Source organism: Symsagittifera roscoffensis, chromosome 8, assembly GCF_963678635.1.
Source record: "Symsagittifera roscoffensis chromosome 8, txSymRosc1.1, whole genome shotgun sequence".
Taxonomy (NCBI): Eukaryota; Metazoa; Xenacoelomorpha; order Acoela; family Convolutidae; genus Symsagittifera; species Symsagittifera roscoffensis.
The window spans coordinates 27,706,404-27,722,645 of record NC_087069.1 but is presented as its reverse complement, the minus strand read 5'-3'; the positions used below and the strand labels follow the sequence as shown (position 1 = coordinate 27,722,645).

At 37.2% G+C, this 16,242-nt stretch overlaps 1 protein-coding gene across 1 annotated transcript; it reads left to right on the top strand.

The window, feature by feature from the left end:
- The first annotated feature begins 1,263 nt into the window (after nt 1–1,263).
- Nucleotides 1,264–5,253, top strand: LOC134853094 (uncharacterized). Its single transcript, XM_063869029.1, has 5 exons — nt 1,264–1,590; nt 3,044–3,181; nt 3,568–3,762; nt 4,093–4,340; nt 4,772–5,253. Exons 1-5 carry the CDS (start codon nt 1,407–1,409, stop codon nt 5,021–5,023), a joined length of 1,017 nt encoding a protein of 338 aa, XP_063725099.1. The 5' UTR covers nt 1,264–1,406; the 3' UTR covers nt 5,024–5,253.
- The last annotated feature ends 10,989 nt before the right edge of the window (nt 5,254–16,242 follow it).

The window sequence follows — 16,242 nt, the reverse complement described above, 5'->3', positions numbered from 1 at the left end:
TGCTGCTTTTTGAAAGAGAAACGGAAAAAAGATTTGCTCCCTGCTGTTCTGTAAACATCAGTTTTTCAAAAGAGTCAAACCAATTTTTTCTAACCGACTAATTGTTCAATTTTTGCAGTGTTCACAACGTAGCAGGTACTTCACGCCATTTTTGGAGTAGGTTGCACTTAAATCACTATTGTCATTAGCATGCAGCTCCTGTTTCATGTTTCTTCGTTTTGTTTTCAAATTTTTGACCTGAAAAACTGATGGATTATTTGCTCAAAAGATTTACTTTTTAAAAATTTGGTTGAGGATAAAAAAATAGTTTTAGTCTGTGCTGTGTTGTGCAAGTAGCACAAAATATTCCAACCAAAATAAGGTATAAAAATGTAAAACGACAAAAAAGTAATAAAAGAACAAGTAATTATGTTCAAGTAAAAATGTTATTTTTTTGCAAATAATTAGGTTCAAAAATTTTTTTTATTCTAGAGCAAGAAAAAAAAACAAAATGCTAGAAAAATTGTTAATTGGAATTAAATTAAAATTACAATAAGGAGGTTAGTCTCCCAACAATTTTATTGTAGTTTAGTCTGGAAAGCTATTTAAAAAATCAAATTTGTTTTTCTCAGATTAAGATTATGACCATTTATCCACGGGGGAAAGGTTCAACACAAACACAAGAGCTGTACACCTCATCACGGCGGGCAGCTTTTGTGCCCCTGTTTTAGAACTACATGCAATAGAAAGCCGGAGACGTAACCAGCTCACCACCGCTCCCCAAACTCTGAGAGAATTCTTTTGAAGCTTTTTAGAATCCAAAATGACTATCAAAAGAACTTCGATTTGATACCCTACTTGGCACCGTTCAATTCTTCAGTGAGGTAATCAAAATTGAAAACTGACAGAAAAAAACAGACCCTAATCCAAAATTCTTTTCCATTGTTCGAGTGAACGGAACAAAAATACAAAATAGCCTAAGATACCAATAACAATTGCCTGACACAATAAATTTTTCACGAATCTCAAGTTCAAAAAACTGTTTCTTCAGTTTTCATAAAGTTCAGAAAGATAAAAATTGAAAATTTCAAAGGCATAAATTTTTCGGGCAAGATTGTTTTCTGCTAACAGAAAAAAAATCCATGGTTTAGTGAGATTTTGTGTTTTTTTTGTTAACGAAAATAAACTGAGTTTAAATACGTAATTTGAGAAACATTTAGATAACAAGTGCACAAATATAAACTTTTACGCTTGATTTAACTGTTTTGAGAAGCAAAAAGTCAGTCTTTTAACTAACTCAAGTCTCATATCAGCTTTCATATCGTGTTTTTCACTGACTCTGCATCGAACGCTTACAATAAACTTTATAGTTTATTTATAATATCACCTGGTGATAAATATTGATTTGTTTTTGTATTTCTTGAACAATGTGTGAAATTGGAGTTTTCGATCTGATCAAACATTGTCATCCATCGACCATTCATTTTCTGCTAAGGAGACCAGATAGCAATTTCGACATTGGGGTCAGGAATAGTTTTGGTCAGAATGCACTGATAGTGGCGGCTACCAGAAAGGGGTCAGTGGCCGAGAAGATCATCGAACACTTACTTGGTGAGCAAAGAAGCTTCAAAAACTGAATTATCTGGGAGTTTTGAGGAATACTCGGAGCCAGGGGCGGGTCTAGTATTTTCTCGAGGATATATTCGGAAATTTTGTCGACTTTTTTCAGTTCGACCAAATTGATGTTCCGAGCTCTCCCAGAGCAATAAAGAGACCGTTTTGGCCTAGTTTTCAGCGCCTCAAGCAAGATTTTGAGAGAATAGGCCAAAAAGGGGTTTTTAGGCACTTTTTCGAAAACTGTGACCAAAAAAATTGCTTCTCCCTCAAAACTAGTCAACTTAGGCGCGAAGGTGCCTTAAGAAAGTCCGTCAGCCAAAGATTGATGTCTCAAATTAGTACAAAGGGGCCCTTTGGGTCGGCAGGTGGACAAATCCCAGAGAGAAGGAACGTCCTTCCCCTCCCCTTCCCCTAAATCCGCTGGTGCTCGGATCTGTATTGTTTCTTCTAAACTGAAAAATGGGAAGCAGAAATGAAAAGTTTTGTTTTTGTTTGCGACTAAAGAAAACAATTGAAGGCGACGCTCCGCTTCAAAAATCATGGGTTGTTGGAGCTTCAAAGCTCATTGTTATCTGCGCGCCTCGATTAAGGTTATATCGTAATAAGGTTCCAGAAAAACTGTCATTAAATTGTTTAAGACCAATTTACCTTTTTTCCCAGGGGCGGATCTGAGATTTTCTCGAGGGCGGCTGATTTAAAAAAAATCAAAAGTTTTGTAGAATTTTTTCATATCGGCCAAACAGATTTTCCGAGCTCTTTTGAAATAAAAAACATTTTTCTGAATACAAACCAAAAAACGCTTTTGAAGGTTTTTTGGATAGCTGAAAATTTGATTTATAAATTGTGCTTTTTCGGCGCACGTTTCACCCTCAAATTTTCTATATACTGGCCCCAAAAGCGCCCTTAGAAAAATTTAGGGTCGGTCATCCTGAGAGTCGAATCCCCCAGGGTCGAATACCCCACCCCCTGAATTCGCCCCTGCTTTTACCCAGTGGCGGGATTCGACACCCTGACCGCCTCTAGGGACCCCTTTGATACAGTCTTTAGACATCCATTTTTGGATGACCGGTTCTAAAATTTTGTAAAAGGTACCCTCCGTGCCAGTAAATACTAATTTTGAGGTGGAACCGCGCTTCGAAAAAAAGCGATTTTTTGGCCAGCATCTTTGAGAAAGTACTGAAAAAAACTCTTTCTAGGCCTGTTTATCAATCAATTGCCTGCGAATAGGATAATTTGGTTAAAATGGGTTCTTGAGAGTGAATTAGCAGAGCTCGGAAAACCATTTTGGACGACCTAGAAAAAAAAACAATTTTGTTTGGCCTGAAATTTTTAAACCCAACCTCCCCCCTCCAAAAACAACCCCTCTTCGATAGAATCTTAGATCTGTCCTTGATTTTTTCTGTTTGCATTAACTTGCCTTCAAAACTAGAAGACTCTTTGCTTTCAGATTTTGGGTGCGACTACACACAACGAGATATTTTTGGTCGTGACCTCCTGTTCTACAGTGTCATATTTGGACTGGACGCTTTAGCCTGTCAGTTGATATCTTCTGGGGAGTTTGACCTATTCCATCGGGATAAAGAAGGTCAATGGCAAAGTTCAAGCTGGAACGTAGAGAAAAAATATCAGCAAATAACATAGACATTTTTAATTAGCCTGCTGTGTTTTAACAATGGACAACAGCAAATTATCATGAGCCTTTTAAACGAATAGGATCTAACTTAGATCATATCTTATGAAAAAAAAACATTTTTATCAACCAAATCTACAAGACATGGATATGATATACAGTTTGGATATGAAAAAAAAACTTTAGAAATTCTCAAAAACCTTGTTCCTTGGTCAAAACATGAAAAATTACAAAACACAAGAAATTGGTCGGCTTCTTTGATTACGCTAACTCTTTTCATTGAAGGTATCAAACTTAAAAATATCTAATTTTTTTGAGCTTGAAACTTGCTTTTGATGAAGGTCGGACTGTTCTGTTTCATGCTGTTTGCAACAACAGCATCAAAATTGTGCGACATCTGTGCTCTCTCATGTCAAGACATAGAATGTTTAAGAGACTGTTGTCAATAACTGACAACTGCGGAAACCATCCGATTGGCCAAGCGTTTTCACTCGGTCATCGAGAATGCTACGAGCTGCTTAGAAAACGCCAAAACGGTGACCAGAAATTTAGTTTTTTCTCTACTTTTGAGAAAGATTAGTTAAGACTTCATAACTTTTTGGAAAAGATATCAAGTCTGATTTCCTGTCAATTTTATTTTGCCGTGAAAGTGCTTCTTTATTCGTAAGTCCGGTTTCAAAATATTTTATCACCTGGTTTTATTCCCCTATCAATATAACACCCTCTTTATATTATTTGTAAGGCCAAAAAACGCTCGTTTTACTTGTGACACCATAGCAAAATGAATGGTATTTTACTTGACTTAAAAGTTCGATTTACTACAAAAAGACCAAAATCTGTGTATTTCCGAAAGGTTATTTTTGCAGACCTTAGCGATGAAAATTTGAAGACGTCAAAATCATCATCGCAGAGTTACTCAATTCAGCTGCCACAAATTATGAAGAAACCAGTTGGAGGATTGAATTTAAGTTCACCCCTAACCAAGCAAGAGGAAACACCCGAGTCAGAGCGAGAGATTTTCGCACGAAAGGGAAGATTTCGTCCAGGGGAGCTTTCTTACTTTAATGGGCCAGATGACGTGAAAAGAAGTTTGAGCTTGCTGCTAAACTTGCAGGTATTTAGGAACACTTAATTGCCATTAATGCAGCTATCTGTTTCTGAGCTGACATTAATAAACTAAAACAACGAAAAATGGTGTCGTAATTTTTCAAAATTAGGATTTTAGGGTTACTTTTCCTTGTTCTGTGAGCTTTTTTGTCCGCTTTGTCTAATTGTTACAAAAATTATTATACCCACTTATTAGGATACGAAAACATACTTGATATCCATACTTAACCGTAAAATCTCTCGTTACGTCATAAAACTGATGCTCTTATGTGTTGTTTTGGGCTATTTTTAGTTATTCTTGTTTCCCATTGGCTAATTGACTATCCTCATTTTCAAAGTTATGCTAAGTTTCGTTTGTTCGGTTTTTTTCCAATTCACTGTTGATGCCAGTGTGTTATACGCAAAAGGCCCTTTTTTCACCTCAATTTGTTGTTTAAGGCACTCAATACATTGCCTATGATTGTGCCTCAAGTGTCTGCCGAGTATAGCGATCCATCAAGGAAATCGAAAGACGATTTCGATGCCTACGAGATCACTTTGAGACGGTTCAAAGAGGAGGAAGTCCGGAGGCGCAAAATGTTGATGAATTCTGGGGAGCTGTCGAAGAGCTACGCCAGCAGCAGACGAGACAGCAGAGCGACAACTTCCCGGTCGACGAGAAGGAAGGTCTCCACCGCGTCTAAGAATTGACTTCAATTGCAAATTGTAGAATAATGTTACTTAAAAATAACGTCTGTTTTCAACATACTTTCATAGTACTTTTTGGTTTGAAAACCGAAGCAGAGGTTGGCCTTGCTTTTTAACATTCACTAAGAAACTTGACGTGTTATAGATCTTCTAGACCCTTAGCTAACTTGAATTAAAGAACCCGCAGCTAATGCGAAGTAAAGAAAATCAAAAAACTATCTCAGAAAGTATATGTTTGAGTAGTATTGTATCGTTTCCGAGAGTTTAAAACGAGAGGGGGGAAAAGGGGGAAGGGGGAAGAAACGTAGCGCAAGTTGGTGTTTAGAAGGTTTGCTTTTAAAATGAACTTCTCTACCCAGCGCAGTCACGAAAAAAATTGTTATATCGAGAATGCTGAAACCTATCTCAAACAAACAGTTTGACGGCTTAAATTATTTTGGGGCTTTAACAAATTTGAATTGTGTTTTATGATTAAAGAATTTTATTTCATTAAAAGAATTAAAAAAGAGTCCATCATTTGAAACTTTATATAACTTTTTTAACCGCAATAATCTTTAAAGTTACAAAAGATAATAGATAAATCGATGAATACAAAAGAGTAGAGTTCTATCATGTCCACTCTAAAGGTCTTCAAGAGGTTTTTAGAGTCAAATGAATAGAGTGCCTAACAAGAATTTGCGCATTTTTGACGAAAAAATTTCTCAATCTTTTAACGACAATTTAAGACAAATCTCAATATTTTACAGACGATTTTGATCTAGGTGTGAACTAAAATGAGTTCTCAATGAATTCCCAATCTTGAATTCTCAACTTTAAAATTTTTTTTTAAAGAATTCAATGATTTCTCAAACTTTTAAAGACGATTCTGACCTGGGTGACAACTAAAAAATTGCTGTATCCTCGAAAAGCTCAAATTCGCCCATCTGAAAGAAGTCGAATAGTTCCAACACAGCGTCGTGCGTTTTCTATCTCAAAGTGGACCGCATGAAGAGAAAATGTAAGACAAACAGAACTCTGTGCTGCTTGAACTGCAACGCATATGTGAACCCAATTCGATTGTATCATAAATAGAGGTGTGAATAGTAATAAAGCCTGTGCTGGGTTGTCATCCGGTACGGATAGATAAACTCATTATCGTTATTATGTATTAATTTGAGTAACATATTTATTTATATATTGTCTGGTCAAATGACCTTGATACGGCTGCATGCCAACTGAAGTCCATGAGCAAGTCTCAGACGATAATTTATTTTTCTGAACAACAGCTGTTTTATTCAAAATCATACAAAGACTACGCATATCGATCCGTTCGGATTCATTCTATTCACGCTCATACTCTGGGGTATGACATGGAGCAGCGAGCAGGATACTCAAAAAACCGTTGAATATCAACCCATTTTGAGAGAAAGCCTCAAGCGAGCCACCACTGGAATGGTCGAAGTGGGCAGCGATATTTGAGATGGCAGTATTTGCCAAAGACGGGATTGAGGTAAGAAATCTTCAGAGAAAAAGACCTCCACTCGTCGAGCCCACAGAACCGATATATGAGGTCGAAATAAAAGGAGAAACAGACGCTCAAAGGAAAAACCGGGAGGTTCGCAATCAAGAGAAGAGAGTTGGTTGGGAAAACCACGTGGTAAAAGCCCGAGAAAAGAGAGTCCTATGTAATTTGTTCCGATGGGATGAAACCGACGCTAAAGTAAGAAGTTACATTTTTCTTTGCCTGGGAGCCGAGGGCCAGCGTCAAATTCAGCAAAAACGTCCGGGTCTTGTACTACACGCGGTGACAACAAGAGAGTTAATTACGACACTAGAAGACATATTCGTAACAACCAGAATTGTCGCGTTCGAAAGATACAACTTTATCTGCAGAAAACAGAAGAAAACGGAAAACCTGGAACAATTTCACGCTGATCTGGTCGAGTTAGCTTCCAGATCCAATTACGGGGACAGAGGCGACGAGTGGGTGCGAGACATGTTTACGGCACACATGAACGTTGAAAAAAAATAGTCGAAGAACTACTCGCACAAACAAGGACCCCACAAGACGCGTATGAGTATGCAATACACAGAGAAAAGGGGATCGAACACAGTCGTACAATGAAAACGAATCCTTTCGGAAACCAAAAAGCAACAACAAAACAAGAACCAATGCACTATATCAACACACGGAAACGAGGTAATTTCACAAACAATCAAGTACCTCAAAGAGGCCGCGGAAATTTTCGAGGACGCCCATATCCTCGAGGTCAACAAAAAGCACGAGGTCAGTTCCAATAACAAAAAAACCATTATTCTAGCACTCAAAAGCAATGCTACAAATGTGGTAACCAATTCGGACAAAACCACTTACAATCAAGTCCCGCAAAGGATAAAATTTGTTCTAAATGAGCAAAACGGGGCAATTGTCGCTAAAGTGTGTCGATCAGGAAATGTTAATTATCTGGGAGACTGTAACAATGAAAAAGAACAAGATGACACTGAATCAGAGAGTCAAGGAACCGAACTGCGTCCAGTCGCGTTTGCTGATTTTACGTCAAAAAATGGTTGGGAGGAGTACCACGTCGATAAATTTTAAGTAATGGCAATATCAGAAGCATTCAAAATAAAGCAGGCAACAAATTTGTCAGTAGAGGATTCAAATGGACACTTCATTAAATTGAAAACAAAAACAGAAGATTTATTTGCCATCGCTGACTCCGGGAGTTCAATGTCGTTTCTAAACGGAAAAACCGCCCGGCGGTTACAAGAAAATGACAACTCCGTGATACTGAAACAAATTCCACCGGAAGACACGGCTCGGAACTTAGCATGTTACAATGGCAAAACCATTGTCCCAGAGGGAAGGCTGATAGTTACGAATCAGGAGGCTGGAAAATAAAAGCTGCCCCATTCATCATTGTAGATAACCAAAAAGCAAACATCATAGGCAGAATCATCCTCCCACAAGTTGGAATAAGATTAATACAGGAAAAATCAAAACAAGGGAACGTACTGAATATAAGTGAACAGGAACAATCAAACCCAGAAATCAAACGATGGGTAAAAGATAACTATCCACAATTACGCATTCGTGTTGGAAAGTCAAAAAGTAACGTAATGCGGACTCAGTTCAATAAAGAATTTATTCCGGTACAACAGAAAGTACGCCGTGTCCCGGTGCACTTACAAGAACGAGTAGAAAAAGAATTCAACGAGCTCTTGGATCAAAAACACATAATAAAACTGGATACTCATTCCGACCGACAATTAATTAGTCCAATCGTGATTACAGTAAGAAAAGACCAGACGGTGAAATTAGCGTTGGACTCAAAGATTATAAACAAATTTATTCATAAGAATAAATACCAAACGCCTAACATCGATCTACTGTTAGACAATGTAGCACAAGTAGTTAAATCAAACGACAATCAACAAACTCTATTCTCAACACTGGATTTGCGCTACGCGTTTTCACAAATCCCGTTAGACAAATCAACTCAGGAGCAATGCAACTTCAGTTTAATCGGAGGCATTGCTACAGGAACATACCAATTTCAAACTGGATTTTACGGCCTCACGGACATGCCGGCCGAACTTCAAAAGGTCATCGATCTCACACTTACAAATTGCTCAAACTTTTACGCATATTTAGATTACATTTTGATTTTGACCAAGCGGTCAATCGTTATACACAAGCAAAAACTACAAACATTTCTGGAAAAATTAGATGGTGAAAATCTCGCCATATTATTGGAGAAATGTAAGTTTGCGTGTAAATAAGTTGAGTGGCTAGGGTACACCATTAATAGCGAGGGCACTACACCTCTAATAAGATAAACAGAGGCAATTGAGAAGCTCTTCCCTCCAAAAACATCCAAACAACTTGAAAATTTTTATGGGGTCTATACACCACCTCACCAGGTATATCCCAAACTTAGCACAAACAGCAGCAGCATTGAGGCCACTATTGAAAAACATCCTGAAAAATAAACCGATTAACTGGAAACCGGAACACAATACATCATTTGAGAACATTATAATATTAGTATCTGAAATAACCCAAAACAAAAATTTTAACCAACATTTAGAAACACGTATAGTAACTGATGCCTCTACATCAGTATTAGGGGTATCACTCGAACAATATTCAGCAAAAGGTTGGGTGGCAATTGCTTATGCTTCAGGATTTTGAGTTCCCTCGAGGAAAAGTACTCAGTCAACGAACTAGAATTACTCGGTATAGTGTTGGCAATTGAACACTACAAATATTATCTGTACGGGAAACATTTCACCGTCATCACAGACCACCAAGCTTTAATCAGCGCTTTAAACGCAAGCGAAAGATCAAAAACCAGTCAAAGTAGATTAACCAGATGGATTGATCGACTAATCCCATTTCATTTTGATATCAAACACTTAGCCAGTAACAAAATGGCGCTAATTGACTATATGTCACGAAATCCGGTTGGATTGGCAATACCGCCAAGCGAGTATGATGAGGAATTTGTTGTTGCATCAATTAATACATTCATAAATAACTTGGAGGTGATTGACAACGTCATTCTTAATGAGTTAGCCAATCAAAATGTTGCACCGTGTCAGCTGACCAAAAAGCGCGCGGAATATAAAAGGACAATAATCACCACTTCAAAACTTGGTTTGAGTCAACATTCTATAAAAAATTCCACAAACGGTCACCTGGAAACACTGAAACTAAATCAGTTCTGCTCAAATCAATCTGCAAATTGGTCAGCTTTGTCGCAAAGGACAAATTCAAGACAAACTTTACCAGATTATTTCAAATTCACAAACAGAAAAACAGTGCATCCCCAAAATGAAGACTACAGTAGCAATACAGACGGACAACAATAAAGTGTTGGTGGGAACCCAAACAGAACAAAGGGAGGAACATCCGGAGACAAACGAAGTGTTCGTGAGTAGAATAAATTCGATATCGCAAGCCAGGAGGAATGCACCCCAAATAAAGAACCGCTAACGATGTCAGGAACACAATCTAAAGCACCACAGCTAGAAGCTAGACACCACGAAATAACAGAAGACATAGTGACAACTGTCAATCAAACAACAATGATGGAAGCAGAGTAGGACACACCGCTGTTCCGACAGCGACTGCAAAAGGTTCTGGGGTCAAATTCACCCCGCAGCTACCAAAAAGGACAGGAACCTCAGACCACTCATGAATTTTGTAAAAAATCGAGATTGGGAAGCAATAAAATCCGCCTACGGACAATATTGTTTTAATGTCCGAAACAGACTACATGTGCGGGAGGACTGTCTGCCGATTGACGAACGCAAAGGTTGTTTCAAATACTTCAACAGATATTGCCAGAAAATTTATGCAAAGGTATATTTCGAATAACGGAGTACCCCGTCGGCTAAGATGCAATCAAGTCAAACATTTAGAGCGAAAAAATTCCAACCGTTTTGTAACACCAATAATATTAAGTTACTTTTTGCGCCGGTCGACGATCATAGAGCCATAGGGGTGGTAGAAAGAGTGATACAAACATTAAAACATCGTCTAGGAGTTATGAGAAGAGATCCAGCAAATACACCATACGAATTAGCTTCGCACGTTGCCGAAAAAATTAAAACTTTACGCATAACACCACATGGTGTAACCAAAAATTCACCTTTTGAAGCACACATGGGCAGAAAGCTAAATACTCCTCTTTCAAACTTGGCAACAACTAGTTCAACCACCAATCTTAACTAGGAAAAAACAAAAAATGCATGTTTAGATCATAAGAACCTCACAAAGCCGCCTCTGCGAGCCGAAATAATGCATGACTTGCAACATTGGTCAGAGGATGAAGTTTCGATCAATAAACGACAGACACTACAAACACAACCGATTGGAGCAGGCAAGACATCAAATCAAACACCAGGTGCGAAACGCAAACGTAACATAACAATAAATATAGATAAATTAAAGAATAGGTATAAGGGAATAAACACTCACGGACAAAAACGTTAGCAAACGCTTAGAGCAAGTGGCAAGAAAGACAATCCGAGTGGCAACTTAAGAAAAAGATCCCAAAACTTTCCAACAAAATACAAAACAATCGACAGAAGATTTTAACATACCCACCACATACAGCATGGGTACAGGATTTTGGGAAACAACCTAGATTTTTAAGGAATAGTTGGGTTGCTTTTGTACCTAATCCTTTAATCTACGGACCGTGTCGACCATCACGGTTGAGTGACTACGTAGCTTACAAATCGGCACGAAGATCAGGGCCTTGTCTTTGTTTTTTAGACATCGAGGACCCAACAGCACCTCAGCATAGTATATTCCGGGAAGATGAAGAAACAGAGCTGACAAGAAAGTTGACAAGAAAGGAGCAAACAACATTAAAGGAGCAGAGTAACATACAAAACAGCCCAACCAAACGGCGGCGCAAACCAACGGGAATGAGGACGGGTGGACGTCCAAGCGACAAGCCGCGAGGAATGATTCCTTCTTCTCTGGAGAAAATCACAAAAACCCAAGCCCCGACCACGGAAACAATCACCCATAGTGACACAGAAAGCAACAAATCTTCAAACTCGGAAGCGGCCGAACCATCGCCAAAGAGGATAAACCAAAAGAAAACACCTCCAGCAACCACGTCAACGTCAGCAAACATGGCACCATCGACACGCTCCAGTCGCCATCTTCATTCAACCTTGGCTAAAGCTTTTGGAGACCCTATCCCGATCAATACCATCGATGAGTCAGACACACGCAAAAAGCCGGTGAACTTCAACATTGATTCACCATCGGATCGAATATACCCATCGGCGAAACCTAGCCTCAAATCGCTCATCCAAGAAATGGGCTTCTTGGAAAAATCACCAGAAAACAAAGCGTGTATGAATTTCCTGGAGGCAATCAGTCCGAAGAATAAGGCAAAACAAATGGAAATTATCGTCAGATGAAAGCCCAAACAAGATGGACATCTTATATATCGACAACAAGACAAGCAGCAACGTAACGGACATTAGGGCATACAAGGAGGCCCCACAAGAGGAGCACGAAAAACTCGAAGCCGATAACGACAATCAAGAAGTAGATGAACCAATGAAATAGTGCACAATAGACAAGAGGGAGAAAATGCATATGAGTCCTCAAGGGACTATAGAACTCAAAAGATCAAGACTTAAAATTTCTAGAGAAGAGGGAGTTTCATCCGGTACGGATAGATCAACTCATTATCGTTGTTATCTATTTATTTGAATAACTTATTTATTTATATATTGTCTGGTCAATTGACCTTGATACGGCTGCATGCCAACTGAAGTCCATGAGCAAGTCTCAGACGATAATTTATGTTTCTGAACAACAGCTGTTTCATTCAAATTCATACAAAGATTACGTTTATCGATCCGATAGGATTCCTTATATCCACGCTGATACTCTGAGGTATGACATGGGTAATGCATTAGTATTATGTGGGATTGAATTCAAACAAATAAAGCGTACCGAGCCTCGGAAGTTTTCGCAAAATTTCACCTTGATTGGACACGGTTAACAAAACTTCGAAAGCTGCCGTATGACTTTGTTTTTGCCAGTGCTTTCAAATGATACCAAAGAAAAGTATGAAAGCCCTTAGTTCTATATACGATTATGTCATCAACGTCCGGTATGTCACCAACGTCCGTTCCCGGGTTGTCCTCCATTGACCGAAAATGCTAGTCATACAAATTTCATACATTTTTGCAAAATGAGTTTAATCGAATTTCAAAGGTATTTTATTGTTGTTTTGGTATCGAAAATGGTATCTCTTCATAAAAAAAGGAAAAAAATGGTATGAAAAAATGCTAATCATACAATTTCCATATATGGAAATTGTATGATTAGCATTTAAAAAAAAAGTTCAAAAAAAAGCTTCGAACAATCAATTCAACTGCTGGCAAAACATTTAAGCGTTTTTTGGGCTGCTACAACAGAAAACTTTGACTTTTTTTCATTTTTGTTTTCCGAAAAAAAACACTAGTCATACAATTTCCATATATGGAAATTGTATGACTAGCATTTTTTTGATAGCGACGACAAAACTTTTTCAAAGTATTTTTGAAATTGCCCTCAAAAATTTTTTTGTGTTTTTTTTTCAATCGCAGACTGATTTTCGTATTCAAACAAACACTTTTGTGTTTCTGAACAATACACAAAGTTATACACACAAAGTTTAATTTTTTGTGTGTATAACGTAGTCCTGGATATACTAATATTGGATTTTTTTCTTTTTCTCTTCATAACTTTTTTCAAAAACGCGTAACACTCCTCTTTCTTTTGTATGACAAGTTTTTGTATGCCTTGATCAATGTCTGGTGATTTAAAAATTCAAATTTTAAAAATAATCATCTTTGAAAATTATTGCCAAAATTTGAAAGTTCATTACTTTCGTTATATTATTTGTGTGAGACAGAAGTAACACATATCAGGCTGTTTCCAATGCATTTTTAATGCGAGATGGCCAAACTTTTGGTTACTACGTTTGAGTAATCAAGGTTTATGTCATTTGTGTTCGGTTACGAACACAACCAAAAAAAATTTGAGAAATTGAAATGTAAAAAATCAAAATTTTTTGTTTATGGAAAAATGCTAGTCATACAATTTCCATATATGAAAAAAATACTAATCATAGACCTTTCATGCAATTTTCTGTACGTATGGAATTGCATGGAAAGTGTATGATTAGCATTTTTCCTTATATGGAAATTGTATGACTAGTATTTTTGGTTATCTCGGGTTTCTGTAGCTCCGACGCTCTGTTGACTTTTTTTCTTTCAATATTCCTTACAGTCGTTAATTATCATGATTATTTGATCATAATCAAAGTCATTGTGAAAAGTTTTACTAAAAATTTCATTATAATTTAGTGAGCGGTTGAAAAAGATTCTGTACGATATCAAAGACCATACTTCAGAATATACATAAGACTATGATACATCAGAATCAGTTAAAAAAGCCATCCTACAGTATATCCAATATAGCCAACAGCTGGAAAAGGTCAATGAAAGCAAGAATGCAGAAAAAAAAGACTGACTTATTTTTTAAAAAGATCTTAATTTTTGAACTTCAAAGAAAAAAAAGATGGCCTAAAAGCACTTTGAGTTTCAAAAAAATTTTACGTTTGACACTTTTTTTGCCAAAACATAATTCAAATTGAAAGAAACTGGATCGATAGGGAATGTTTTGATTTCGCTGGGAAATTAGAAAAAAAATTTAATTCCACTTTCGAAACTAGATTTCGATCACGTTTTCGATCACAGGAAGGGAAACTTCACTATCGATCAGAGAAACAGTAAAATTCACGAAAAACGTGAATTTTACTTTTTCTCTGATCGATAGTGAAGTTTCCCTTCCTGTCAACAAGGAAATGAACTAAACGTGAAAAAAGTCATGCGTCATACCGCGAAAAAGCAAATTTGAGCCTGAACAAGTTTAAAGATATAAAGGTTTTCCCAAAAAAAACCAAAAAAAAATCATCGCGACCTATATAAGGGTCTGAGCTTCGTTCATCGACTCTTAAATGTTTTAATGAGAAAAGGACTGTTGTAAAAAATGGAGAAAATTGAGGGACATTATCGGGCGAGAGACAAAATTTATCCATTAACAAAACTAAAACTTTTTGATTTTCAAAAAGTTTAAAGCTGGGTGAGGTAAAAAAAGTTTAATAACGAGTTGAAAACAAGAGAATTGATAATCGTCACTTTTGCAAACAAAAAACGCTTGCAAAAGTGGTCTGCGAAATTACTCATTAATCCTAGACTTTTAGTTGAATATAGATTGTTCATATTTCAGAGACGCGAAGTAACTAAAACTTTTAAGCTGGATATGAATAAGTACTGAGAAAAACTAGTATTCACAATCTTAGTTATCTTAGTTCGAACAATGGTTTCCAATCAGTGTACCAAATTGTTAAGAGAGTGAGTTTCTTTCTACCAGGTAATGTCTTTCCACACCTGCCTATTCATTCGGAACAATCGAGGGTTTCGTTTAATCTTCAACGTCTTTTTCATCTTCCTTAGAACCTATCGGTTAAATACACAAAGCTTATTGATACATCATTTTTTGCTGGAGATTTACGAAGTTGAAGTTGGGTCATGATTAAAGTTAATTGCACTCGATATGCCGATTTTTTGAGATGATAAGTTTTGAAAATTAATGGTTAAAACATTTGAGAAAATTAATGACTCCAAAGAGCTAAGAAAAATGCCTACGAAGTAAACTTCTCAAAAAGGTTTATAATCAGGGAAAAATCTTGAAATCTAGTTGAATCACCATCAATCTCAGAGGCGCCTGAAAACGGGCTGCATGATTCCACGGCGTTCTCGCAGTGAGATTTCGTTTGGTTCTTAATGTAGTAACTTTTACAATGAATGGAATCTAATTTGCAAACAATTTATTATGATTATTATCAGGAAAAAGTTAGAAAATCAAATAATTACTCCGGCGGTTTCTCTTCATGTTATTTTTGATCCAATCCAAGTATCCAGCTACACGCGTGAACGTAGAATAGCTATCACAGCGAGGGGAACCGCTCGACACTATTCCATACAGACAAACTGCTCCGCCATTTTTTCTTTTCAGGGGGAAAAGTGGACCCCCGCTATCACCCTTACATCCACTCTGGCCTTTCCCAGGTTGCGAGATCATACAGATTTGTTTCGATGGGTTGAAGTTTTCTTTACATTGCGATGGTGTTGTTGTTTCAACTAAATTCGCTTCTTGAAGAACGCCGGCGGATTGTTGAGGTTTGACTTGAGTTAGACCTAGTCCACAAACTGCGATCGGATAGCCCCAGTTCATGTACGATTTTTGACACAGCGGTATAGCTAACAAAGAACTTGTTCTTACCTCCAGTTTCAATAGAGCTATATCATTTTCCTGGTTTTTGGGATTGTAACTGAAACGACAACTCAACCTTCATAATCCAAAAAAGTACAACTTGAGCTATTTTTTAAAATGTTTTTGGTTGTAGAGAAAATTTTTTATCAGCAGTTCTTAGTAATTCTATGAATGTCCAGCCGAGAATAACGGAGTACATTGTTATACTCGGGAATACATGAAGCTTTACAGGAGTTTTCTTGCATAATCAACAAATTCACATTTGGTCAGGTTAATTAGGCAAATAAACTGGGATTCGAAATAATGATTTTTTTTTCACAATAGTCATTTTCATATATGTAAATACTCATGGCTCTTTTACACTCTCCTCCCACATTTC